At 40.1% G+C, this 27,106-nt stretch overlaps 2 protein-coding genes across 3 annotated transcripts in view; one reads left to right on the top strand and one right to left on the bottom strand.

The window, feature by feature from the left end:
- The window catches only part of LOC128733581 (HIV Tat-specific factor 1 homolog), a 169,180-nt gene that overhangs the window by 41,922 nt on the left and 100,152 nt on the right, over positions 1–27,106 (top strand). The gene's annotated exons all lie outside the window — the stretch shown is intronic.
- The window catches only part of LOC128733582 (uncharacterized), a 242,087-nt gene that overhangs the window by 4,063 nt on the left and 210,918 nt on the right, over positions 1–27,106 (bottom strand). For both annotated transcript variants that reach the window (XM_053827267.1, XM_053827266.1), the window contains exon 3: positions 5,187–5,825. In XM_053827267.1, the coding sequence (XP_053683242.1) occupies positions 5,187–5,217 (31 nt within the window). In that variant the 5' untranslated portion in view covers positions 5,218–5,825. The remainder of the gene's footprint in view (positions 1–5,186; positions 5,826–27,106) is intronic.

Here is a 27,106-nt window from a genome sequence, read left to right on the forward strand (position 1 = left end):
GAGAATTCATTTAAGGATTGATAATTTTGGATTTCAAATATTCAATGTTTTTAAGATTTCTGACAATTACTAGAAAGGCTCAACGCCATTTGGCATAATTTTTTTAAGTTTTCGATTTGACGGACTCTCGCTGGACTGGACGGATCCTCTCTGGTCTGTAATGGACTGAACTAGACTTTAAATTGGATTAGATTTCTAAATAGAATGAACTCTGGACCTAAATGTACTCTGGATTGGACTGGACTATACTGAACTCTGAATTAGACTATATTCTGAACTGGATTATACTCTGGATAGTAGTGGACTATCCGCAGTGATGCCAGATCTACGGCTTTAGCTTCTACGGACCTACAGATCAAGTGCCCGTATTTATGGATTTTCATTAACTTCACGGAAAAGGTTCAAAATTGAATTCTTCGCCATTTTATACGGTGACGGCATGATATACCTCACTTTCAGGTTTTTGCTCTTCATAACCAAGTAGCTGTTGACAAAAAGACAACGAAAACCGACAGGAATACGACGGAAAAAACATCAAACATGGAAATCAGTGATAGAAAGAACAAAAAAAAAACAACAAAAGAAGTTTAAAAACGTCAAAAGGGCAACGAAACCTGCTGAAAAAACCGATTAAAGAACGATAAAAAGACAATAGAAGTGTAACATTTTTGTTGGCTTGACGACAAAAGTGACGAACAACTACATGAATACGACGGAAACAACAGCAAACATGGAAATACAGTGACGGAAAGAACAAAAAACAACAAAAAAGGTTTAAAAAGCATCAAAAGGGCGACGAAACATGCTGAAAAAACCGATGAAAGAACGATAAAAAGATAATAGAAGTGTAACATTTTTGTTGGCTTGACGCTGTAACGTAAAATTGAGAAAAAGTGATTCATAAAGTGACGAAGAGAGAACAAAATCACATGATGAAAAGATAACAAAAAAAGAGTAAAAGACGATTAAATGACGACAAAAATTGATAGAAGAAAAATACGATAAAGAGATAACACAAGAACGACGAATACGAAGGCAAGTCAACAAAAAAATGGCAAAAAGACGGCGAAAAATGGTTGAAAAGTCAACAGTAAGATGTCCAAAAAAGCCAAAACAGCGACAAAAACATTACTGAAAACGACAAAGAAAACAAAGTCGCTGAAAACTGTCACATGGTTAACGCCCCTTCAAAAAAGACGGTCAAAACTGCAAAATTCGACGGACAAAACAAGAAAAAATGCCAAAAGCAAACGTCATAAAACGACGAACAGACGACGAAAGCAGGTTGAAATGATGATAAAAAGGCGACAGAAAGACGGCAACAAAGAGATGACAACCAGACGGCAAAAAGGTATCGAATAAACAACAATAAGATGACGAAAAGACGATGGAAAGGTGACGAAAAAGAGGATGGAAAGATGACGAAAAAGTGATGACGAGTAGGCGAAAAGACAATTAAAAAAGTCAAAAGAAGAAAAAAAACTCGTTAAAGGGCGATGCCAAAAAAAACCCAGAGGGGCAACAAAAAATGTGAGTGAATGAAAAACGACGAAATGATTATAAATATAAATAGATGCAGAAAAGGAAATGATAGAAAGGCGGTAAAACAGCGACAAAATACACTAAAAAAGAAGAACAGAAAAGATGGTGAATATGCGACAGAAAGACGACGAAAGAGCGACAAAAAGATCGTAAAAAGACTGCTTCTTGTTGTGTTAACAACAAACAGGACAACGAGAAAATTGTAAAAAGAGTCGAAAAGACAACAAAAAACCGCGTAACAAAAGACAACAAAAAGATGAAAGTAAAAAACGATGGAAAAACAATAAAATGACGGCAAAAAGATACCAAACGGCAACAATAACAACAACCAAAATATTAAAATACCGCCGAAAAAATCGACGAAAAATGCCAGCAACGTAGGTCAAAGAACGACGAGCAGACGACAGAAATAATATGAATAAACAATGAAGACAACGTAAAACGCCAAAACCGTGACAGTGACAAAGAACACGAAAAAATGATGTATAAAAACCATAAAAAATATGCGTCAAAAAGCATGCAAATAAGATGAAAAATGTCAAAGCGATGAAATACCTACGAATAGATATAGAAATGAAGGTGAAGAGACAAAAAAATCAAAAGGCTTTAAAATGGCAACAAAACAGGCAAAAAAGACGACGCAAAGATAGTGAAATACGACAACAAATACGACGAAAGAACAATAACCAATAGTGAAAAGACAGCTTTTTGTTGTTTTGACAACAAGTAGCTCGGCGAGAAAGTTGTTATAAGAGTCAAAAAGACAACAAAAAACGGTGAAACGATGATAAAAAACGACGAAAAGATAACCATAAAAAACGAAGCAAAGATGATAAAATGACGACAGAAAGATACCAAAACGGCAACAAAAATAACGATCATAACGTCAAAAGCCACTGAAAAAATCGTTGAAATTGCCAGAAACGGCGGTCAAAAGACGACGGAAATCAAATAAAATAAATATTCGGAAAGAAGTTAACAAAGAGATGACAGAAAGACGCCAAAAAGGTATCGAAAAAATAACAATAAGGTGACGAAAAGACACCAAATGAAAGACAAAAACTACGACAAAATACCAAAAAGGTGACGAAAAGATAACAAAAATGATGAAACGATGAGAAAAAGACGAAAAAATTAACAAAATGGTGCCAAAATGAAGGCGGTAAAACAAAAAAACCAAAAGCGCTAAAAGTTGTCGAAAAAAATGACGAGTAATGCAAAAAACGGAGGTTAACAAATGACGAAGAGACGTTGAAAATGTGATGTAAAAATGGCGAAAAGACCATTAAAAGCCGACGAAAATACGTCCGAGGAATGATAAAAGGACGGCGAAACGCGTCGAACAAACAACTAAAACATAACGAAAAGATGACATAAGAACGTCGACGTCGAAAACGTCGAAAAGAGAGCAAATAGATGACAAATCCACAACGAAAAGGAGGTGAAAAGAAGGCGGAAAGATAACGATGCTAGTAGGTGAAAAGCTGATGAAAACAAAAGACGAAAGACGAGTGGTGAATGACCCGTCGGTTAAACTACTCTATAATAAACTCAACAACAACAACCACAACAACAAAAGACGAAAGACGACAAAATTACGATGGAAAACACTCCGAAGATGTGACAAAAATGTCAAGAGAGATAGAAAACGCCGAAGAGACTAAAAATAGAGGCAGAAAGAGTGATGAAGAGATGGTTAAACGGTAGCAAAACAGTAACAAGAATTTCCAAAGTGGTATACAAATGGGGATAAATAGACGTCATGAAGAGCAACCAAAAGGTAACAAAATGAATGAATGATTTACGAAAGACGAAAAGACATAGATGAAAGGTTAATGATGATAGATCAATAATGATAGTCGAACGTAAGCGTGCTTAATAAATTTCAGACAGCAAAGTCTGGCAACGCTACTCTGAATTGAATTCTGGACTTTTGATTAGACTGGATTTTCGACTGGACTGGTATGGAATCTGGACTGGATTGGACTCTGAACTGAACTCTGAATAAGAATGGACTCTTGACTAGACTGGTATGGAATCTGGACTGGATCGAACTGTGTACTAAATTGGATTCTTTACCGGATTGGATTCGGGACTGTATTGGACTCTGCATTGAATCATATTCTGGATTAAACCCTGTACTTGGCTGGACGAGGCTCTTAACAGGACTACATTGGTTTGAATTGGATTAAAATTGGCTAACTTGAACTCTGGATTTAGCTCTAAATTGGACTTGAACTGCGGCTGGGAGTGGGACTAGGTGTTGGCCTGAAAATTGCAAATTGTCACTGCGCGTTTTATATAAAGCTGGTTAAAACCAGATGTAAATACTTTTTGTTCACAGCGCAATTATTTAAACTGTAACCTTAATCTGAAATTCTGAATAAGAATAAGGTCAGTACGTGAATCTCTGATAACTAATAATTCTAAATTAAACCAACAGCCCTATGCTTGATTGTAATAAAAATTTCTTAAAATTCTTTGGAGGGAGGGAGCGGCTAGGAATTTAATGTTTCTTAGGGATAATCAGCGAAGTCACAGGTCCGGCTGGATATCCAAGAAAATTTTTGCAATCAATTTCATTAATCATTCGACCATATTACGCAGTTCCAAACATACATCTGTGCAGGCGGCGGGGAGCACTTAGTAGTGGTCGGGGAGTTTGGCAATGGACGCCCGTTATAAATACTGCGCACTAGCTGTTTGATTTCGAGAGTTGGGAGGCGGGTGCGACTCTATGGTTTAAAGCTTCTGTCGACTACCGCGAACGCTCACGTCGTACTGCGCTCAATTTACTCTCTAGACCTATTTTGGGACAGTGCATAAGTGCTAGGCAGGGGGATGAGGAAAATGAAATTTGTTCCATGGGTCGAACCCTGATAAATTGATAACCACTGATGGTCTGAGATTCATCGTCCTATTGGTTTATTTGTGGTTGTTTGTGTTAGAACATTGATGGCGGGTGCGCGGTTAAGGACAACCGGTGCTAGGCGGAGCTGACGAGATGTCAGAGTCAACTCGTAGAGTCCGCGCAGGATCGGAACGCTTCAGCCAGTGGGCACTACCTGTGTTTTAGTGGACGACATTACCTGTCTCGTCAGGTCGAATTGGCGTTGGAGATTCAGAATTGCATGTGCATGTCCCACTTGTTCAGTCATTTATTTTTCTCAGTTTGTATATCATTTTTCCCAGTTTACTCATCCCATAAGAAAGGTAAAATTAAGATCATTTGAACTTGGAGTTTTTCTTAGTTGTCTCCAGAATTTCCCTGAATAATTTTCAGCAACGCCAAAAATTCCCGATAATTTACTAATTTTAAACGAACTTTAAATTATCTTATGTCTTATCTTATGTATTGATAACTTATTAAGTTCGTTTTAGCTTTCCATACTGTCATTTTTACCGCTAATTCGCAATTGTTTTTATTATTCATTATCAATATTCAATATTTATATGACTCCGAGAATTGACAAGCTTAACATTCAAATGAGCTTATAATTATTAATATCCCTTTCGGACAATACAGCCAAAAGCTTTCGCTAAAAGCGACACTAATTGAGCAACCGCCGGCCCGATGGTGATGAGCTGATTAACCTACTTTTGGAAACCAATTGAAAAGTCCCGTCTTCCCCGTAGGTACTTACCAATTATCACTGTCACCGCGTTTTTCGTCATTTTGTCGTTAAATCCACCGGGGGACTGGTTGACTGGATCCAATCGACGTGCTTATTTTAATCCTTATCCGCTACTAATTGCAAGTTATTGCTGCTGAATTGGTTGTGCCGCCGCCACTGGCGCTGCTGAAGCTGCTGTCGTTTTTGTTGTTGTTATTATTATCATCAAGTGCATTTGAACCAATCCGGAAGTTGTTGCATACAAATCACTTCCCTCCCGTGGGGTTCGTCCGTCGTTTTTATTTGGATCACTAATTACGGGCGAAATCTTTTTTGCTGCCCGGTGCAAAGTTTTTAATTAGAATGCTCCGTTTCGTTAGTGTGTTTTTTATTTTTTTTCGCTACCGTCCAACAGTTGTTTCGTTGTTTGTTGATTTGCTAGTTTTTTTTTGGTTTTTATTTTTTCTGTCGAAGCAATGAAACCATTGCTGTTTGTATACAATTTGATTGGTTTTCCGCCAGTTTTTGTCTACCGGTGGTTTTCCGTGCGATTGCCAATCCACTCACTGGAGACACTGGGCCAATGTTGGGACCTGGCTGTTCAAAGCGTCCAAAGCATTTCGTTTTGTCCTATGTGCGTGCTTGCCTGGCTCTTGTTTCGCGGTAGGACTGTAAGAAACCGAGGAAAGAGAATGAAAACGATAAGTTGGCTGTTGTGGTTTGTGTCATGAATATTAAGCAAAGGTGCTGGTACCTTGTGGCTGCCAACTTCATTAGGTTGATTTTTAAGGGGTGTTCAAGGGGTGATGCCAGACTATTATTGTGTCGTAAATTCGTTAATTTTTGTGCTGTACTGGTTTTTAGAGCTTAAAGCTAAATGTGTGACTAATTAAAATTGCATGTGTTCTTTATCTTATAATTTAATGGATATTTTTTAACTCGAAAATTCGCTACTGATGGTATACTACATCTTTGTTTACTATTCTGAGAAACACTCTGTGGAAAATTTTCGTCAGTTTGTCAGTTCTTACGGCGAATTGAAAAATAACACTATAATCTATTTGTTGTATTTTAAAAGGCACTAGTTTTCTGAAAAAATAGCAGATGCAAATTAAATCAAACTTATCCAATTTAATTCTACTATGTAAACTTTAGAGTTATTTCTGTGTAAAAAAGAAAATTTATTGCTGCAGGCGTCCACCAGCGCAGAACAGGACGATCAAGAGAACAACTTAATGAATCGGTACGGAAATGGAAAAGAAGAGAACAGAAACTATTTGCTAACAGAAACATTAACTAATGTTGATGAGATCGTTTTGAATTTTTATTGATCGTAACTATACACAGTGGTCCAGAATAGCAAAAAAAAGCGGACATTAGCAATTGGGTAAAGAATGTGTAATTTTCAAGGGTGGTGTCTTTGGAGAAGTTTATTGATAAAATATAGCGCATCTTTCTGCACTATTGGGCTGACCGTGTATCACCTATATCACCAAAATTACTATTATTAATAAACTTCTCCAAAGCCACCACCCTTGAAAAATTACCCATTTTTATTTAATTTTTTAATGTCCGCTTTTTCGCGATTCAGGATCACTATGCTATGGCTTTAACTCTGATAAATGCCCGGTAGAATACAATAATGAATATTAGTGACAATGACGACGAGACTAAAGCAGAAAAATGGCAGTGTATCACTGAATCGGTCATATACACTAGCGCCAGTTGTCACTCAAATACCAGGTATGTCAGCACATATATTGGTAGTAGTGTAAGTAACGCACCATACGCTGGAAATAAAAACAAAATGTTGCTAATGGCTAGTGAATGAAAATTGATTTATATTTTCATATCAGAGGGGAATTTTTGTGTTCTTCCGTAATAAAAAGAAGTAGAATTGGTCTGTGATAGCTTATTCACAGCTGTTTAGTTTCTAAAATAAGTAAACGTGATCATAATTGTGTGTTTTCCAAACCATCATCGAGAGCGGATACGCGTAAGCGATTGCTGCTATTTTTTTCAGCCTGGTTACGTGCCAGTGGAAAAACAGTGGTTTTGATGTTCATTGAATAAAATTAAGCAAACTGCTTACATTTTTATGAAAATAGTTATAACACATTAAAGCCTATGAGTGCTACATTCGTTTCAGTATTGTTATATAGCGGCAAAGTTTTTATTTGGGAAAGTGTAGCCAAAAAAGGTAATGTATGCCGAAATTAGTAGCGTGATGGGAATACCCTCCCGTACCCTACTTTCAAGTTATTTAAAAACCAGAATTTAAAATTTTTCATATAAAAAAACCTACAACTCACTATTAAAAAAATAAAGTATAAAGAAAATCCAGAAAGTTAATTCTATAAGTTCAATAGATTTAAATAGCCGTGTTGAGACATGCTCAAAGTCAACACGATCACTTCCATTGATTCATTTGACTGTATCGCCTTACCCCAGCAGACTTTAAAAAAGTTATGTATGTATCCAACGTCACAAAAGTGGCTGAGATCTCACCCGCTTTTGTGACGCATGATTTTGACCCATCTAGCGTCGCACAAATCAGCGTAAATAGTTTCGTTGGAAAACTTTGTTATAGCATTATCTGCCAGGGCTCATTTCGTACGTGACTGTATCGTACGCCGCTTTAAAGTCCACGAACGGATGATGAGTCTGCGAGTTGCCATAATGGACGGTAGCCATAATGTACGTTTGCCATAATTCATATTTTTGGTATGGAGGCCCAGAACTACACTTCGGCCAGTTCAAAGCTTAAATGACCAGTGCGACCAAGTCGTAAGAGGCCTAATTGATACATCTTAAAAAAAGCGGCTTTTCATTTTATAAAGGGTATCTCGATACGAGGACTAGGGAAAGCTAACTAGAGGACGATAAACCTAGGAAAACGAATAGACCTAGACAGATGTGATTTCAGCGGGGGGAGGGGGGGCGGCTGTCCCCCGCAGTGGCCGGCGTTTCCGACGGCGGGTCACCGGCGAACACTCGCCTTTGCCTGCGGCCGGCTCGCCCTGAACCATCTACGAAACGTTGAATGTATGGGTTATGGCAAACGTACATAATGGCATCCGTCCATTATGGCAAACATACATTATGGCATCCGTCTGAATGACTCCCGTCCATTATGGCAAACATACATTATGGCATTCGTCTATATGGCATTCGCCTATATGGCATTCGTCTATATGGCATTCGTCTATATGGCATTCGTCCGTATGGCAACCGTCCGTATGACTCGTATTTATGGCTCTCGTCCAGTAACCCTGGGTGAACATCTGTTGCGTCTGATTTGGAGCGACCCTCATGAAAACTAACTTGGCACTCACCAACGAAGGACTCCGCTAACGATCTCAGTCTAGGGAACAGGATACGGGAAAGCACCTTATTGTCCGCAGAAGGAGTTGCTTTTTTCATGGAGGTTGCTGCAGAGTACTCTCGGAAAACGGATGAGCAAATCGGGTAACAAGTTAGAGAAAACTTAACCGTACAATGTAAACTATTCCACGATGCGATCAGTACTACAGTGCGAGAAGTGTTGAGTACTACTGTTGCAACCATTTCCAGTGACGCAGAGTACCATATAGGTACTGACGAGTGGAATCGAATCAGAGCTCATATGTTGGCTGTGCTGCAACTGTGACACATCTGAGCAGAGAGAGAAACCGAGATGCTAGAGCCGCCAAACGAGGCCTAGCCGTCGTAAGAAACGCCAGCACTTGGATCACGTTCTTGCGGAGGCGGAGAATTGTTTCAAGAGTCACGTGAGGGTCGCTCCAAATCAGACGCATCAGATGTTCACCCAGCGTCAGTTACTCTGTTATGCCAACTCCTATTATGTGCAACGACCAGGGAGAGGAACCTGGTTATCGAATGATCGGAGCCAGGCGTTGAAAACAACTTTTCCATGTGCTATTCAATGATGAACAAGATGGAGCTGTCAATAGAAACAGGGTAACGGTTAAGGATGGTGGACAAGCTGTGGATTCATCAACTTTTGACGAGGTTAGAAAAGGAGCTAGAGAGCTGAAAACGGCAAAGCAACTGGAAAGGATGGCTTCCCCATCAAATTTCAGAAAGTCGGGAGCGAAAGACTGTGATTGCAATCTATCCGGCTGTACTAAAGGTGTGGAGTAAGGAGGAACTACCTATGAACTGGTTGGAAGGTCTCATATATCCTATTTACAAAAACAGTTATCGACTCGAATGCACCAATTACCGGGGTATTACTCTTGTTTCATAAACTGAGGCCGTTGCAGGTAATCTTTGTTGGTATCGCCGCATACCAATGCGGGTTTCGAGAGGAACGCTCCACAACGGACTAAATGTTCACCTTGCGACACCATTTGTTTATAGATTTCAAGGCGGCGAACGATTCAGTTGAACGAAATGAGCTGTGGCGGATTATGGTTGAACATGGTTTTCCAACAAAACTGATTAGACTGGTACGTGCTGCCCTTGAAGGTTCCAAATCACGCGCCAAAATAATGGATGGTTTGGGACTCATTTTGTGACGTTAGTTGGCTTGAAGCAAGGTGACGGGCTAACAAATTTGCTGTTCAACAGTGAATTGGAAGGTGCTTTTCGTACGCAAAAACAAAACCTAGGGTATAAATCTCTTTAAGACTTCACCCTTCTTTATCGACAGACTTTGCAGCCGGTTATTAGAGTACAGGACAATTATGGGGTTGCAACGATCATACAGACTCTAGCAGTACCGCCCAGCCGAGATTCGAATATACGACGATTGGCTGGTTGGACCATAATCGTACCTCGAAGCTAACTGGGCGGTGCACTGCGTTCACGCACGACATCAATGTCATCGGTGTTAACCGTTACAACCAGCGTTGCCGCATGTACAGATTTATCTGGAAAAGTACAGATTTTTTCGATTTTTTTGGTACAGATTCTGTACGGTACAGATTACAGATTTTTGCCAAAAAGTACAGATAGGTACAGATTTTTATTAGTGTTAAAAACTCATACTTTTTTCTCAGTACTGTTTCTTGAAATCAATAGAGAAGCAATTCTTAGTATGAATTAAAAAAAAACAAAACGTTTTTATGTCAAAGTTTAGCAGGGATATGTTCAAACATCATGAAACAAATAAATGCTTTGATACTCGTGCATTTTTTAATGATAGCAAACCCAATTTTTCTATGCAATAAATATTTTTAATGGTACAGATTTTGGTACAGATTTTTGGAAGAAAAAGTACAGATGAAAAAGATTTTTGCCCCTTCCAGTACAGATGAATATGTGGCAACACTGGTTACAACGATGTAAGTCGTGAATTAAAAAGGCGGATAGCGGCACCAACAGGGCCTTGAACGAATTACTGATTTTAATCCAGAACCAGGAAGTGCGAAGTCTAATTATAAGTTGGCCTTAGATTTCATCACGCACCTCTAACCAGCTTGAGGCTTCATCGTCGGTAAAACAGAGTTCAGCATTTGTGCATGGTGTGAAGAAGCCTAGCATTAAAACAATGCTATCACCTTGAAATTTTCTTTTTTGCAATTTTTTCCTACATTTAGGAAGCGGAATAAATGATAATTTACTCTTCGACGAGGCTTCATTACGCACATTGGGTCAGTACCACTCTTATAACTTGCCCTGGCAAGCGGCTTCCTTGTTAGTAATTCCGAATTTATTACGAAGGAGTGATGTGTGACCCAATCTAAACTCATTTTACATTGAAAGATCTGATTTTACTAGATAGAATTCGAACCCACGAGTACTCGTATGTAAAAGCAGATTCGGTAACCTTGCGGCTATAAAGCCCCTCTCAATTTCAAATAGTTGCATTTCGCGCGACTTTCGAAATGAGCGCGAAGTTTTGGAATTTACTCGGTTTTTTATGCGAATTTTGGAAGTGACACTTTTAAGTTCGGAATTTACGCGGTTTTTTGAGCGAATGCGTATTTTTGAATTTATGGAATTTACTATGATGTATACGAAACGTGTCCTTCGCGTTAAAAGCGACTTGAGTTATACACTCAAGTGGTCTTTCGTAAGACCATTAGCAAAATCTACTGTCAGAGGATACAAAGCTAGTCTTTTCGAGAACGTCGCTCATTTACTAATCTATAACGTTAACGCTACACCAGATGCTTGATAAGTTCCGGGAGTATAACCTGTCGACTAATCATCTATTTGTAGATTTCAAAGCGGCGAACGATCTAGTTCAACGAAATGTGCTTTTTCAAACAATGCTGAAGCATGGATTTCCAATGAAACTAATTGACTTGATTCGAAAGACGCTGAATCAAAATCAGGCGTACCGAAGATCGGCATCAAGCATAAAGCTGTGGAGCAGAGTTACAGGCTTTTTAGGACTCATCCATTATGTCTAAACGAAGTACATGATATCATGTAGGAAATCTGGGAATCCAGGTGGTACTAGTGCTGTGGTGAAGCAGGATGGAAATCGAATGACAAGTGTTTGAAGTTTTTAAGTGTGAGGTGCTGTGTTAAATATTTAAAACTAAACTCGAATATAGAGTTTGCCACAGTTGCACGAATTATACCAACTATATAAATATGCTGAGGTAGTGAAAGTAATACAACGTAATTTTCAGCCGGGAGCCAGAAAGAGGTCGTCAACTTCAGTATAGGCCGGATTTGATTGAGCTGTCGCAAATAAAGATGCAAATCTGTAGTAGGGAATATTGTCATACCTATTAACAGGCTTCTGTTGGCCCATGATTTGCAGCAAAGAGGTAAAGAAATATTAATGGACAATAAAGCCAATTATTGGAAAACTGTAGTAAACTTTCACTATACAGGTTTGTCTTTGGTAATTTTACTGCTTCAAAAACAATTACTGTAATAATCCCCGCTTAATGCATCACACTAAAACGGAATGAAATTTCCATCCCGACAACCCATTGAGTAAACTCTACGTTCCCTTCAGAAGAACACTCCGTTCGCGGCACTGCCCTAAACCGCAAAACCGGACACATTTCACCAGGAAAAAATGAACCATTTTCAACACATTTATCCCGCCCATTAACATCCTAATTACCACTCAAATCCATCTCGAGAGATGCACTCTCCAGAAAAAGGGTATACTGCGATTATGGAAGCTCTTCAAAACAGCTCTTTCTCTTCTGCCTGGGGGAGGGGAAACGAAGCAATAAAATGCATGAAAGCAGAAAATAAATTTATCGGAAACAAAGTGCACATCTTCGGATCGTTTATTTTAATGAGCCAAACACAAGAAGAAAACGACGAAGATCCGCTGTCGATGGCTTCTTAGACAACAACGGCGACAAACCGTTTTGTTTTCATTTTTTTGATGTTGTTGTTGTTATTGCTTACGTTGTTCTTTAGCCAGCCGGCTCCAAACGACCGGATAGCGGACGCGGAGTTTGCTTTCCGAATGCGCAAAAGCGTGCAATTACAATCGTCTGCATTGTTTCGTGAACACGTTCCTTTCGGCGAAATCCCACAATCCCACAAACCGCTGCTGTTGCTGCTGCTCCTGCTTTCTGTTTCATGTGCATATGTACAAAGACACCCATTACCCACGAAGTCTCGCGTTGGAGAACGTTCTTCCATCTCTCGGTAAGAAAACTGTTCTATCCTCGTGACTGACTGCAACTGCCGACTAACGATTGAGGAAAATCCGCTTAAAGGAATTGATACCCGTTGAATAATAATGATGATAATGATTATAACGATGATGATGATGATGATGATGACGTTGATGGAGAGGCGGAAAACGAGACAAGAGATAATCTTCATTCATTCATTCGTACATTCATTCATTGCTTTCGCGATAGGACCTCCACCCTTTCAACCGACCCAGCTGGAAACGAAGACCTACCTCAAGGTAGCCGATGTTTATTTTGCCACGCGGCTTGAAATGTCTGCTCGAGTGGATGACATCCAGCGCCAGCCAGCCTGCCAGCCGAGGCGTACGGTAAAAACATTCCTACCCATACACGTGTCAAATTAGGGTGGAATTGATTGGAGCAGTTGCAGTTGTTGGTATGATTTTGGTTCAGAAATTTTGACCACCCTGCAAGCAAGAAAGAGCTTCGTCATTGTCATTGTGGACGTCGCCTCTTTTCGATCAGACTTGCCCCGGCACGGGCGGCGTGGTCGTTCTGGTTCTGGTTTGTGACGATAATGCACTCGCGAACCTTGAAAACGTCTGGAAAAAGTGTGGGTGGTTTTCTCATTATTTTATTGTGCGATTTTTACGACGCTCGACGGTGCAATCAATCTTGACAGCTGAACGATTGTTGTCTCTCGGCGTGAGTGTGCGTGTGTGCTTTGCATTCGCATTGATGTACCACGTCTTTGAAATTGAGTTTTACACTATCTAGATGAGAAATCGAACTCTCAATTACACCTTATAAAATCCATGTAAGCAACATTTTATTATTGCCAAGGTAGGACATTTAGAAAATCGTGCTAATAAAATGAAGCGGAATGTTTTGCATATTGAAACGAAGAATTACTGGAACAGCAGCTTACAGCAACGAGACTAGTTTGAATCGTTAAATCATCGTAAAGTTGAATGCAGTTATATTTAGCCTGCATGTGTATTTTTATCGAGGCCAAATCAAATGAGAGTAACACCCTGCTATAGCAACGAACCAATCGATGACTCAGCGAAGTGACAAATGCGAATTTAACGAGCGGAAATAATCTTCAAGATCCGTTCAATCGACATCGATTTTACAAAAGTAACATAAATAATTTTAAGGACTGTAATCAGCAACTCAACTGTCCCAGTAATAGTGGGTCTAAGGTCTAGTTCTAAATTTGAAAAATTACATTTATTTGGAACCCCTTGCGTTCGCCAAAAATTTAGTTAGCTACAGAAATTCCACCAGGAGGTTCGCGAACCAAAAAGGTTTGGAATCGCTGCTCTACGGCGTCGTACCATGGACATTGAAAGAGAGTGACCGACGAGCTCTTAGCGTTTTTGAGCGTAAGATCATGCGATCAATTTTTGGCAGCATATTATACGAGGGGATGTGTCGCAAGGTCATGAATTATGAAATATACCAAGTACACAAAGATGCGGATATTGTGAAACGACAAAAACACGGTAGGCTACAATGGGCTGGCAACATCGCAAGGATGCCGGATGAGAGACCAGCGAAAACAATATTTAGTGGAGAACCCGACAGAGACCGACGATTTCGTGGTAGACTTCGTACCCGTTAGATGAGCGCTGTTGACGAGGATGCCAGGGCAGCGGATGTTAGGGGCGACGGAGAGCTGCAGTTCAAGATCGAGAAACGTGGAAACCGCTTCTGAATTTGGCACGGATTCGACAAGCGAATTTTCGCCGAAAAACACGCACACAACACTGTAAGAATTTATTCGAACCTGAAGTGTTGCATCAAAACGTGACAGACGAAATGTTCGAGCATATGACGTATTGCATAAATTTTCAGAGCCGTTTTAGTTGTTAGGCTTCGTGCGCTAAAAACTCGGCGATTCCCTGATTGATTTTGAATATTTTCGTACTAATCGATCGGAAAATCTACGCATCGACTTCAATAAAATTATTCATTCTCAGTACATTTACTAAGAACACGGAGTGCTTTATTAGCGCAGAGATCAGTTTCAATCAATGTCAGTTCCGCTACAGACCAACTTTGAGTAACATGTGAAAAGGGTTTATGTGCAAATGAGAACTTTTCTTCGTGTCTCCTCTGTCACGCTTATTACGGCGACATAAATGTACTCCAATGTAATTAGTCTTAATCAATAGTTAGCTAATTAAGCCAGCAATCGTTTCATGCCAATTTTATCCTTTCAAGTAGGGTAAATGATTTTGAAATGGACCTAGTCGAATTCTGATCTTGAATGGACCTATTTTTAAATAAGAATTTTAGGATATAATTATCAAGTCTATGTACTGTATTTAGCTTTTATGTTTATCTTTAATCATTTCTGAACGTAAATATACTAAAATTAAATTAAAATTATAGCCAAAACTACTTTATTGCCGCGTATTTAAAAGTAGCTGTTTTTCAGCGTTTTGGCAGTCACCATAGAGTATTTTCAAACTGTTACTACCCGGAACTCTTCTGGTTTGAAATAAAACAATACTCTTAAAATCATGCTAAAATATGTGTAATTTCAATTTAGGTATTTAAAAGTTCAGTAAAACCAGTAAAATCTTCAAATTCTTGAAAAATGTTAACCCCCTTTTTTGATCTTGAATGGACCTAGTATTGATTTTAGAATGGACCTAGTTTTGCGCTCCGAGACATCACTGCCGGTAGCTATCATTGCCTACCACCAACGAACACGCCGTTGTATATTCCATAAAACTGCTTGTTGTCGCTATAGTATCTCCGTTTATAATTAATCTATAAGCACGGGATATTGAAAGTAGGCTTGATTTATAGCCTAAATAAAAACTTAATTATATTGATAAAACTAATTATCACTCATCCTTTTTCGTAGTTGCTTCATAGTGTTTGTATATTGTAGCCTCTAGTTTTAACACTAAAAAGTCTTCCTAATTAGTTAGCTAACATATGTCATTTTATGCCTACAATAATATAAACTTAATTTATACAAAATCGGTATTATACAAAAATTTTAACCATCATTGATTAAAAGATAATATGGATCAAAAGATAAGAGGGATACTAACTGCCTTCTGTTAAGGGGGCATAGTACCTTTTCAATTTTTTAAAACCTAAATTTTTTGATTGATTATTTCGAAAGATTAACATTTTGACCATATGTGTTTGAAGTCGTTTGCATAAATTCCAAATATTGACAAAGTTACAGCTATTTGAACCACGCATGTCTGGAGCGATTAAACAACGAGTAAAAACTTCAACGTCGTTTTTCTCGAAACCAGATTTTGAAAGTCGGTACCATAAATATCTCAAGAACGGCTCAAGCAATTTTTATGATTCTTTTTTTGTTTGAAAGCCAACAAAATTATCTAGTGTTTGACCCATCCTTTTCTTGATATTGTAATTTTTGTATTTTTTAGAAATGTTTAAAGTCAATTTTTTCGCTTAAAAACCATACTTTTATGTATTAATTGTCGCCATTTTGTTATGTGTTCGGATTCTAAAACAGGATGGATCAAACACGAGATAATTAAATGTTCTTTCATGTCGTTTTGGAATTTTTCAATTCGGATAAGCCCCCAGCGCCAATCCATGGTACCGCAATTCATGGTTTTTTTGAACGACTATCTTCAAGGAGTCGTAGGGGCAAGGGCCAAATCTGTTCTTGCTTTTAATATATACGTTATTATTTTCCATGCAAAAAGGTACGAAAAGAAGACAAAAACGAGAGAATTTTTTTGGACGATTTTCGGAAACTACGAATTCGAATTTCCATTTCTGTTTCGTGCTAGAAGTGTTAAGTACACTCATTTTTCGAGTTTTTCAGGCTGTAGAGCATACGGACAATTGATTTTATACTCATAGCCCACAAATTTTTTTTAGCCCCCCGATTTTTCAAGCCAATTTCCAAAAGGGGGGGTGACAAAAATTTAAAAAATATTTGGCAAAGACCTTATATTCCGCCGATAAGTAAGCAGGTTGACTTCACATCACCTTTTGATCGATTGACAGATCGATTAAAAATCAGTTTAGTAAAATATTCAAAATCATGCAACCCGACTAACGTTGTACTACGTCATCCGTGGTCGCATCTTATACACAACCCCTCTGATTTTTTTCTTGGGGGATGTAAAGTTTTCTTTAAGCACCTCTCCCCTCTGACTTGTGACAAAATTAATACCTCCTTGTCCACCGAAATTGAGTGACCCTGAGATCTAAAATATTCAACTGTACCAGATAGAAAATAGGAAGGTTCACCTATTTTCTATCTGGTACAGTTCTTCATCGACTATCATTTAAAATTAAAACCTTGTATCTAACCTTACCTTTAAACCTAGTAGAATTACCAAGTCTAATTTTTTCAAGCACAATTTACAGTATGATTTCGAATTTGACAACAAATGCGTGTCGTCTATGTTGCCAAAATCGAAACCGTGGCAAAATCTAGACCATTTTTTAACTGAAAAAATTGCATATAAATGTGTCAAAAATTGAATAATTACCACTAATTAACGAATTTTTCACGATTGCAACGGTTATATATTCAAAATGTTCGACAGGGGCTGTCGCAAACCTTTAGATACTTTGCAGTAAGACGTAGTCCTACGTCAGTAAAAGTCTGACCTTTCGAAATATGTAGTCACTAAATAAAAACTCGAACCCTACTGTACTTAATAAACTACGTTTAATATAAGTTATATTACATATTTTTAATGAATGGTTTAAATTTTTGAAACTAATAGGCGACATAATTTTTTTATGACGTAGAAATCGTTTCAACCATATCTGAACAACAGGTAATAATAAATTTCCAATATACAAATGTCACACACAGATACATACATAACGCATATCAAGTCACTGAAACATTGTTCAATTGTTGGGCTGACATAAAAACAAGACCCTCGGCGACTGTGACTGATTTCAAATTTTTCAACCGACTTTCATACCTTTCTAACAGAGTATAAGAAAGGTAAAAGCTGTTCAACCTTGTGTCCTATTAATAAATAGCAGTAGTATAGTTGTACTATTAAAAAAAAGTTCTTTGTTATTATTTTGTTCATTTACATGGAAGAAACTATGACAATCCAAATTTAGGTCCATTTCAAAATCAAAAATAGGTCCAATTCAAGATCATGTTGGGTCCATTCAAGATCAAAAATAGGCTTTGGCTAAAAACGATATATTTAATAAAAGTTTCATCAATTATACATTTTTAAAGTACTGATAATGTAGAAAAAAGGTGGTACTTTCCAACAAATAGTAACATCACCACATATTATTTATAAATGACGAGTAAACTGAGCAGGAGTGCGAGTGGTGGTGTTAAAAAGCGCTAAATAGGTCCATTCAAGATCAATTACCCTACATGTGTATGACCACGATAAGCGGAAAAGAGGAGACACGAAGAGAATCTTTCATTTGCACATAAGCGCCTTCACATGTTGCTCGTGAAATGTGCGCTTGATGAAGAGCAAATTATCTTTCTCTTTTTTGAAAATTTAGTTGAAAAATTTTCTCATTTTCTCAACGATGCCTCAGTTTTTCTGGCACAGACGATACAACTGACTACTTTACTTCTTTCTGACTGACTTTTACTTCTTTCTGTATCAGCAATATGGATAACTAGTGGTGTACAAATTGATCCGATGTATACCGACATCAAAGCAGCTTTTAACACTGTGGACCATAAAACTGCACGTCAAATTTCGACGACTGATAGACTCTGTGATTGGATGATTTTACTCGTCAAGCCGACAACTATACGAGCAGTTAGGATCGGATGTAACGACAACATTCATTTCGAGTGTGATATTCCTCAAAGAAGTAATTTAGGACCGCTTCTATTCATTCTTTCCTACAATAGTATCTTCTCATAATTCTATTAAATCAAACTTCAAAATTCTATCAAAAAACTGCTGCTGGCAGCAGCGTATTCTTGCTGGTCGATTACTTTGGCACTCACTGGAGAGAATGCCAATGCGTTGAAGAACAATGGCTCTGAAAACTTGTTCTTTATTTACATAAATTTCATTGCTAAATGTAATGGAACTATAGATATAGACGAACTTCAATTCAATTTTTATATTGGAATTTAAAACTATGTAACAAATTTTATTAAAAGCGAGACAAATAAATGTTCTCAATCATAAAAAATAGTATAGCAAAGTGCTATGTGATTTCCTATCGTCGTCTGAAGAATCCTGTTCTGTTCAACTACTCCACTGATGGGACTGTTTTGAATCATGTCAATCAAACCAAGGATCTAGGCGTTTTGTAGGGTTGCCAACTGTCTTAAAAAGCACTAACCCGGTCCATGGCTGTGCGTCTCCAATTTCTCGACTGTCCCACACTTTCCAGGTCCTGCTCCACTTGATCTAACCATCGAGCACGCTGCGCACCTCTGCGTCTGGTAACAACCGGATTCGAGGCGAAAACCATTTTTGCGGAGCTGTTGTCCGGCATTCTCACAACATGTTCCACTTATTGTACCCTTCCAGCAACTTTCTGGAAACTGGGTTCGCCAAAGAGCTGCGCCAGCTCGTGGTTCATCCTTCTCCTCCCTGCACCGCCAAAGATGGTCACACGACGTTGAAAAACGGCCAGTGCTTTCAAGTTTCCGTCGAGCTTTCGTGCCCGTAGAGGACTACCTGTCTAATTAGCGTTTTGTATATGATACATTTAGTACGGGGATGAAGTTTACCAGAGCTTAGGGTTTTGTGGAGTCCTTAGTTAGCACGATTTCCGGTAAGAATGCGTCTGCGTACTTCTCTGCTGTGGTTGTTATCCGACGTCATCAACGACCCGAGGTATACAAAATTGTCCACCACCTCGAACCCGTCCCCGTCGACTACCACGCTATTCCTACGCAAACTCGATCGCGCTCGATTCCTCCTGCCAACAGATACTTGGTTTTGAACGTATTCACCACTAATCCAACCTTTACTGCTTCACGTTTCAGTTTGGTATACTGCTCAGCAACCGCCTGCAACGTCTTTTCGACAATATCCACGTCGTCAGCGAAATAGATAAATTGGCTAGATTTGTTGAAGACCGTGTTCCGCATGTTAAAACCCGCACGTTTCATAATACCTTCTAGCGCGATGTTGAATAGGAGACAAGAAATATCGCCTTGACGAAGTCCCCTGCATCTTTCAAACGGGTTTGATAATGCGCCTGAAATCCTCACACAACATCGTACATCATCTATCGTGGCCTTAATCAGTCTAGTCAGCTTGCCGGGAAAGCCATTTTTGTCCATAATTTTTCATAGCTCTTCACGGTCGATAGTATCGTAGGCGGCTATATTTATATTTGATATTTATGAATAGGTGGTGCGTATTCGCGACACTTTTGGAGGATCGGTTGCAGCACAAAGATTTAATCCGTTTTCGATCGCCCGTCTACAAAACCGGCTTGATAACTTCCCACGAATCTACTTGCTAGTGGCGATAGACGGCTAAAGATGATCTGAGAAAGCACTTTATAGGCGATGTTGAGAATGGTGATTGCTCGATAGTTCTCACATTCCAACTTGTCCCCCTTCTTGTATATTGGGCATATCTCGCGTAACTTTTCAAAAGGTCCTAAGTAACATTGAGAGACTGTCTTTGGCGTCCCTCTCTTCTGATTATTACGGCGACATGAATGCATTCCAACAAAAAATTTCCTCACGTTTAGCTAGATAATAACGCTAGCAACCGATTCATGCAAAGCTGGTATTTTAAAGTGCATTTGCATTACTGTAGGAGGTGAAAGAGAAGAGGCACGAAGAGAATCTCTCATTGTTACTTAGGTCCTTTTGAAAAGTTACGCGAGATATTTCCAAAATACAAGAAGGGCGACAACCTTCCACTCCTCCGGTATCTGTTCTGTTTCCCAGATCCTGACTATCAGCCGGTGCAGACAGGTAACCATTCTATCCGGGCCCATCTTAATAAGCTCCGCTGCGATGCCATCCTTGCCAGCTGCTTTGTTGTTCTTGAGCTTCTTGATGGCTTCGATCAATTCACCTATCGTGGGGGTCAGCACATCACTATCATCCGCCGTACTGATGTAGTCACTCTCCCTGCTGTCTACCATCTCCGCGCCATTCAGGTGCTCATTGTAGTGCTGCTTCCATCTATCGATCACCTCATATTCATCCGACAAGATCCCTCCGTCTTTATCTCAACATGTTTCGGCTCGCGGCACGAGGCCTCTGCGAGATACGTTCAGTTTCTTGTAGAATTTACGCGTTTCTTGAGAACGATACAGCTGTTCCATGTCTTCGTGCTCCATTTCTTCCAGGCGGCGCTTCTTATCCCGATAAAAGTGAGTTTGCTGTCTTCGTTTCTGTCTATATCGCTCCACGTATTGACGGGTCCCTTGCTGCAGCATCGACGCCCGCGCTGCATTCTTCTCATCTAACATCCTCTGGCATTCCTCGTCGAACCAGTCGTTACGATGACTCTTCTCAGCGAACCCAATGGCACCTACCGCTGTGCCGTTGATGGCTGCTTTAACGCTATCCCAGCAGTCCTCGAGAGGGGCTTCGTTTAGCTCTCCCTCATCCGGCAGCGCAGTCTCAAGGCGTTGCGCCTTACGCGGTCTCAGGTAACTTGAGTAGTTCTGACCTCAGGTAACTTACTAGCGACCTCAGGTAACTTGTGTAGTTCCAGATTGTACCCGATTGTATCAAAAGGTAGTAGTCAGAATCGATATTAGCGCCACGATAGGTTGTAACGCCTATAATATCCGAGAAGTGCCTTCCATCAATCAAAACGTGGTCGATTTGCGATTCCGTCTGTTTTGGTGATCTCCAGGTGTACCGATATGGGAGGCTGTATCGAAAGAAGGTACTTCGTATGGCCATGTTTTTGGAGGTGGCGAATGGCCGATGGCCGTTTTCGTTCGTAAGCGGGTGTACGCTGAACATACCAATAACCGGTCCGAATACCTCCTTGTGAGCATTGAGGTCTCCGATGACGATTTTGACGTCATGTCTTGGGCAGTTGTCGTGTTCACGTTCAAGCTGCGCGTAAAAAGTGTCCTTATCGTCCTCGTCACTTGCTAGGTGTGGGCTATGCACGTTGATAATGCTAATGTTGAAGAAACAGCCTCTAATCCTCAACTTGCACATACGGCTGTCAATTGGCCACCATCACGCGCATTTGCATGTCGCCCATCACGATAAAAGCTGTACCCAGTTCGTGTGTATTGTGTTTGCTTATTTCCGCATTGCCGCAGCTCTGGTAGATTGTGTATCCATCTCTATACGAATGTACCGTAGACCCCTTCCCGCATACCTCCTGCAGCGCTACAATGTAGAACTTACGGGCCCCCAATAAGTCGGAAAGAATGCGGGTTCTTCCCAGAAAATTGAGAGACTTGCAGTTCCTGGTACCACGAGGAGGTAGGGCTATGAGTTGTTCGATAAGAGCTTGAGAATCACTATGGGGTTTGTTTCATGCATTATCCAGCCGTTTACCAACCAACTGCCAACTTGGTTTTATTACAAAAGTTGATACTGTCTTCACTTATCCACTGTGTCGCGCATTATACTGTTCATTGATCTAAGATCTAATCACGACTTCGCGTCAATTGTTCGGTCGCCATATAAAGAGTTGTGGATCTCCCAAATCTGAGTTAAGGCCAAAAATCTATCGACCGGTCATGTGCCCGTTGGTAATTGTTAGCGTTTTAGTCATAACTCAAGAATACAAAATAATGCTATCGTGAAATTTTGGTCACTAAAAAGTATGAATTGACAAATAGGAAAGTAATGTTTTAAAAACTTTTATTGTTTTATTGTTTTATATAGAAAATGGTTTCTACGACTTTTGTTTAGCGTTTTAGAAAGATTTTTTGTACACACTTTCCTGATATTTAACTTACATTTTCATGCAAAAATATTCATTTTGCGATGTTTGGTTCTTAAGATATGAATTTTTGAAATATGTATTTTTTGTAGCAAAGTGTAGAGTTCGGGCATAACTCTAGAATAATAAAAAACACTTGTAATTATTTTTTCGCTAAATGGAGATGAATTGACAATTTTTCGAAGCCGTAAACTAGACCTGTTTTCAAAATTTTATAAAATTTTGTGATCCATTTTGAACGATAAAATTGATAATCCCAATTCATAGATCCATAGCTACATAGGAACATTGCTACGTTGGTAAACATTGAGATCTGTACAACTTTGATTCAACTCAAACTGAGTACAAATTGATGTTATTAAAAATACCTTTCACAGGGAAAATTAACCGCCGAATCGTGTCATTACCGCAGCTCTTTCGCATTCCCTATACATGTTTACAAACCTGGCGAAACTTCGTGACAGTCAGAGATTCATATCTGTTGCCATTTTCGAACTCGAACAACTGTCTAAGTTTCTACCTCCAAGCACGAAAGCTTCCTTTCCATGCATGGTTTCGTTACCGTTCGGGAACGTGCTCTAATTAAGTCATCAGACGTGCAATACATGATGATAAGTTGACTCCGATCAAGCGGTATTCACAGCCCCGTTTCCGATAGTTGCTGAGTATTTTCTTCGAATTCATCACTAAACTGCCAACAAATCGTCAAAATTGTAGTTATTCGAAAAAACAAATTGAGTTTTCATTAACAGTGGATGGCGGATGACCCGACTCGGGTCCGGGCAAGGAAAGTCCGGGCCATAATCAGCCGGATGAAAAAAAACTGCAAACGGCAAAAACCGGTCACGATTTAAGTCTGTCATTCGCGTGCACCGGCGGCCGCGGCGGGGCTCACCGGGAGTCGTTGCGCCGCCTTTTGCGGTAACGCGTGCAAGTCTATTGACATTGAAAGCCGCAGTCGTATCTTAAGGTCCAATTTCGCATCATCCAACATCTGCCCGAGAAGACGGTATGGTGTCCCCTGAGAGATGCCGACTGTAAGAAAATACAGAAGACAAAGAAGAAGATGATGATGATGTCGATGAAGAGACTACGACGGGGACGGTTGAATCACCGTTAAATGGGGGAAGACAAGAGGTGCGCGCGCACGCGATTAAGGTCCGAAGTAAAGTTTTTTATGCCTTCGCGCTGCTGCTTGCACGCTTGCTGCTGCAGGGCGCCGGAACGGGTTCACAGTCTGCAGCAGTAGTGTGAACAAGGGAGAGACCCGGCGGAACCGGTTTAATATTTGTTTACATTGCGCACGCGGTCTTTACCCGATATGGTAAAAACATGCCGCCGTCGATGTGCAGTTCTTCCGCCGCGCACCGGGGCAGACATGCTGGGAATGAGAGAGACTTCGTTCGGCGTGATTTGCACGCACCCGATGTACTCTCTAACGAGCCGACGGGTCCGCCGACAGGAATAGTGGAACGAGCGGTGATAACGATGCGTAATTTTGTTCGTGCACATGATTTTTTTACGAAGAATATTAAGTAATTTCTGACAATAATAACCGTGACCGATTTAAAACTAGATGACTAATTTGATGAAAACAATATAAAACTCCTGTGTAAGCCTAATTACAACATTTATCTTGAAAAAATATTAAATAAAATATTTTCAGTAGATGGTAACTGTAAAAAGCACATAGTTACTGTTCGAAAACCCCTCACCTATTCCATCTAAACTTGTGCAAAAAACTATTACCACTGATTGTGCAGATCACAGAGTGATCGGCCTTTACTAAATTAATTTTCAAAACACGCCACACATTGTTGCTGTGCATCACTCATTGGAAACCAAATCACATGTCCGACGACGACTAAGCGCGCGAAAACCCCGGCCAGGGATTGATTTGATTAGAAATCAATCAAAACATATCGCGGCTTTAGGTTAAGTCTTAGCCCATATAAGGCAGCAAATGAATCGAAAAAGATTTAAAGCCACATCCTAGCCCGTACCCCTCCCGGTTGGTGGCAGTCAGCGTTACGGGCTATAGTTACGCCGACTCGCGAGAGGCGTTCCGTGGCAGGCAAGCCAAGAGAAAGGAAACCCCTCCTTCCTTGATGAATGCCAACCTGCCAGATTGCGGGCCGCCAGGGCGTACGTACCACATCTTGTATTAATTCGGCCGGCTGCTTCAAAAGGAAATACCGCGCCAATAACGGATTGGCACAAACGACGAAGACGAATGCCATCCGATGGCCCGATTTCATCCCGCACAAATGCACACTTTCTCAAGGGCAAATCCAGCAGAATTGATTCGTTGTTCGAAAAGCTCAACTGTCGAACTTGACCATACCAGATGAGTGAGTCGTGCATCGCTTCCATTCAATAAATAGCTCGTTTCATCTCTTTCAAAAATCAATTTATTGATTATATGGAAAATTCCAAATCCTTACAAAGAGCCTTTTGATGGCATATTCAACAAGGTATACATTTCATGCTGCTCACCATGTTACGTACAGCCTTCGTCATCGTCGTCGTCGTCATGCGGTTTCGAGCAACAGCCGAGTCGAACCCGTTGTCACGTTGACGATAATCGATTAATAAAGAGCGGTTCAGGCAGGTACCTACCAAAATGCAAACGAACCCATGGCTAATTGGATTTTGAAATGAGTTTGTCACGTTGATTAGAGAGTAGAAAAATCTGGAGGAGACATCGAGGCAAAGTCTCCGGCGGAACTACGGGGAACAAGTGAAGCAGTGGAATAGTGGCACATTAATCGAGTTTTTTTTCTTTTTAACTGTGTTTTACGAACATTTGAAAGGAGAAAGAAAACCGCGAGAAAGACGTGTTCCGTCATGAATTCTACTTACTATAACATCGTTTATGTTCGGTCTGGTGCTAATAAACCAGTATACCTGAGAGGCGGGTATGAAATGCCGGGCAGGACAAGTGTATAAAGCAAGTCAATATAGGTAGAAACCGTACTTCAATGGGTGCGGAAGCTGGGAGCAAAACATTTTACGCATATAATAAAGGCGTATTTTCTGCTACACAATGATGAAATGTCGAACATAAACGTACCATAGCAAGATGACGGCGGGTCGAATGAAAGGCGATCATTGTACAACGTTAAATTTGCGATTTTGATACGACAGCACAGCAGTTGCTGTTCAAAGTGACTAATCGAAAGAGAATATGAAACGAAATCTAGAGAAAGTTAAACTAGAAAATGATTTTGGAAAAGGTAGTAAAGGGCACATTAGCTTAAACCACGTGTATCTGAAAACATGATTTCGTATTTCAATATTCGTAAAATTATATTCGCAGCTGAGCTATGCTGTGCTACCTTCCTACCGCAATTGTTGTTAGTACGAGTGGTTCGTATTTGGTACGAGAGCAAATTCTTAGCACATTTTGCACCAGAACGACGGTTCTCCATCAAACTTGGCATGCATGTTTTTTGACATAAAGGGGTTAGCACAGGGGTAGCATAAGCATAAGCATAAGCATAAGCGTGTGCTGCTACTCCGTTATTGACCAGGACCGATGAAAATTGCAAAATGATGGCTGGAAAGAGCATACTTGGGACAGCACGTTATTCCTCATTGTGCAACCTTATCAGGTCCCTGCATGCTAATCAATACCGACGCCGGCCACGTCCGAATGCGGGTCCTGGTGGGATGGGAAGGAATGTTATTCCAATACTTGTTGCTACTAAAGACCAGGGAATCCTCAGCATCTTCACAAGTATTTCGGGAAAGGAATTGTTGTTAGTAGATGGAGGGAGCTAGATGGATAATGTAAGCATGTAAGCACCAGTTATATGAGATTGACCTGGATAAAGGGGTTAGCACAGGGGTGTTGATAAAGGAAGGGGATTACAACATCCTATATCTCAGTCTATTACAACATCCTCTTCCTTCTGGAGAACGATAAGACCAACAGAAGCCTGTTTCCGGAGGTCCAACGGGACGTTGCGCAACCGTTAAATGCAGTAGAAGCTGAAGAGGAAGACCGAGAGCTTATTGTTCCGTGGGAGGTGAGAGACCTGAGAGGTCAGAACATTTGGCCAAACGGTGTAGAAGTACCTGGCCAAAAAGGACATTTTTATGCGGAAGCATCAGTCAAGGTCGGTCGTGTCTGAGCAGCAATTGGCTAGCGATGCCGGCCATTTCTCCGGGGAAGCGTGACGTTGTAGTCACAATGGATGACGAGACGTACTTGACGCTGTACGGCAACAATTGGCCGATCGGTTACTTTACGTCCCCCGCCAAGAAAGTAAACGATGACGTCAAATCTATCTCCCACATTAAGCTCAGGAGTGGCGCTTGCAGTACGCGTACAAAGCGTCGAGCGTAGTTGCTTGACTGTTTTCGGCATGATTGTCGCAACTCAACTGATAATGCTGTCAATTCTTTCTGTACAGATTTGATAAAAGTAGGATTTAAGGAAAATTTATTCCATTTAATTATCTTTTTTCACTGCCATTCTAAATTAATCCATTTTTCGGATCCTCGTGAATGCATC

This window comes from Sabethes cyaneus, chromosome 2 (assembly GCF_943734655.1).
Source record: "Sabethes cyaneus chromosome 2, idSabCyanKW18_F2, whole genome shotgun sequence".
NCBI lineage: Eukaryota > Metazoa > Arthropoda > Insecta > Diptera > Culicidae > Sabethes > Sabethes cyaneus.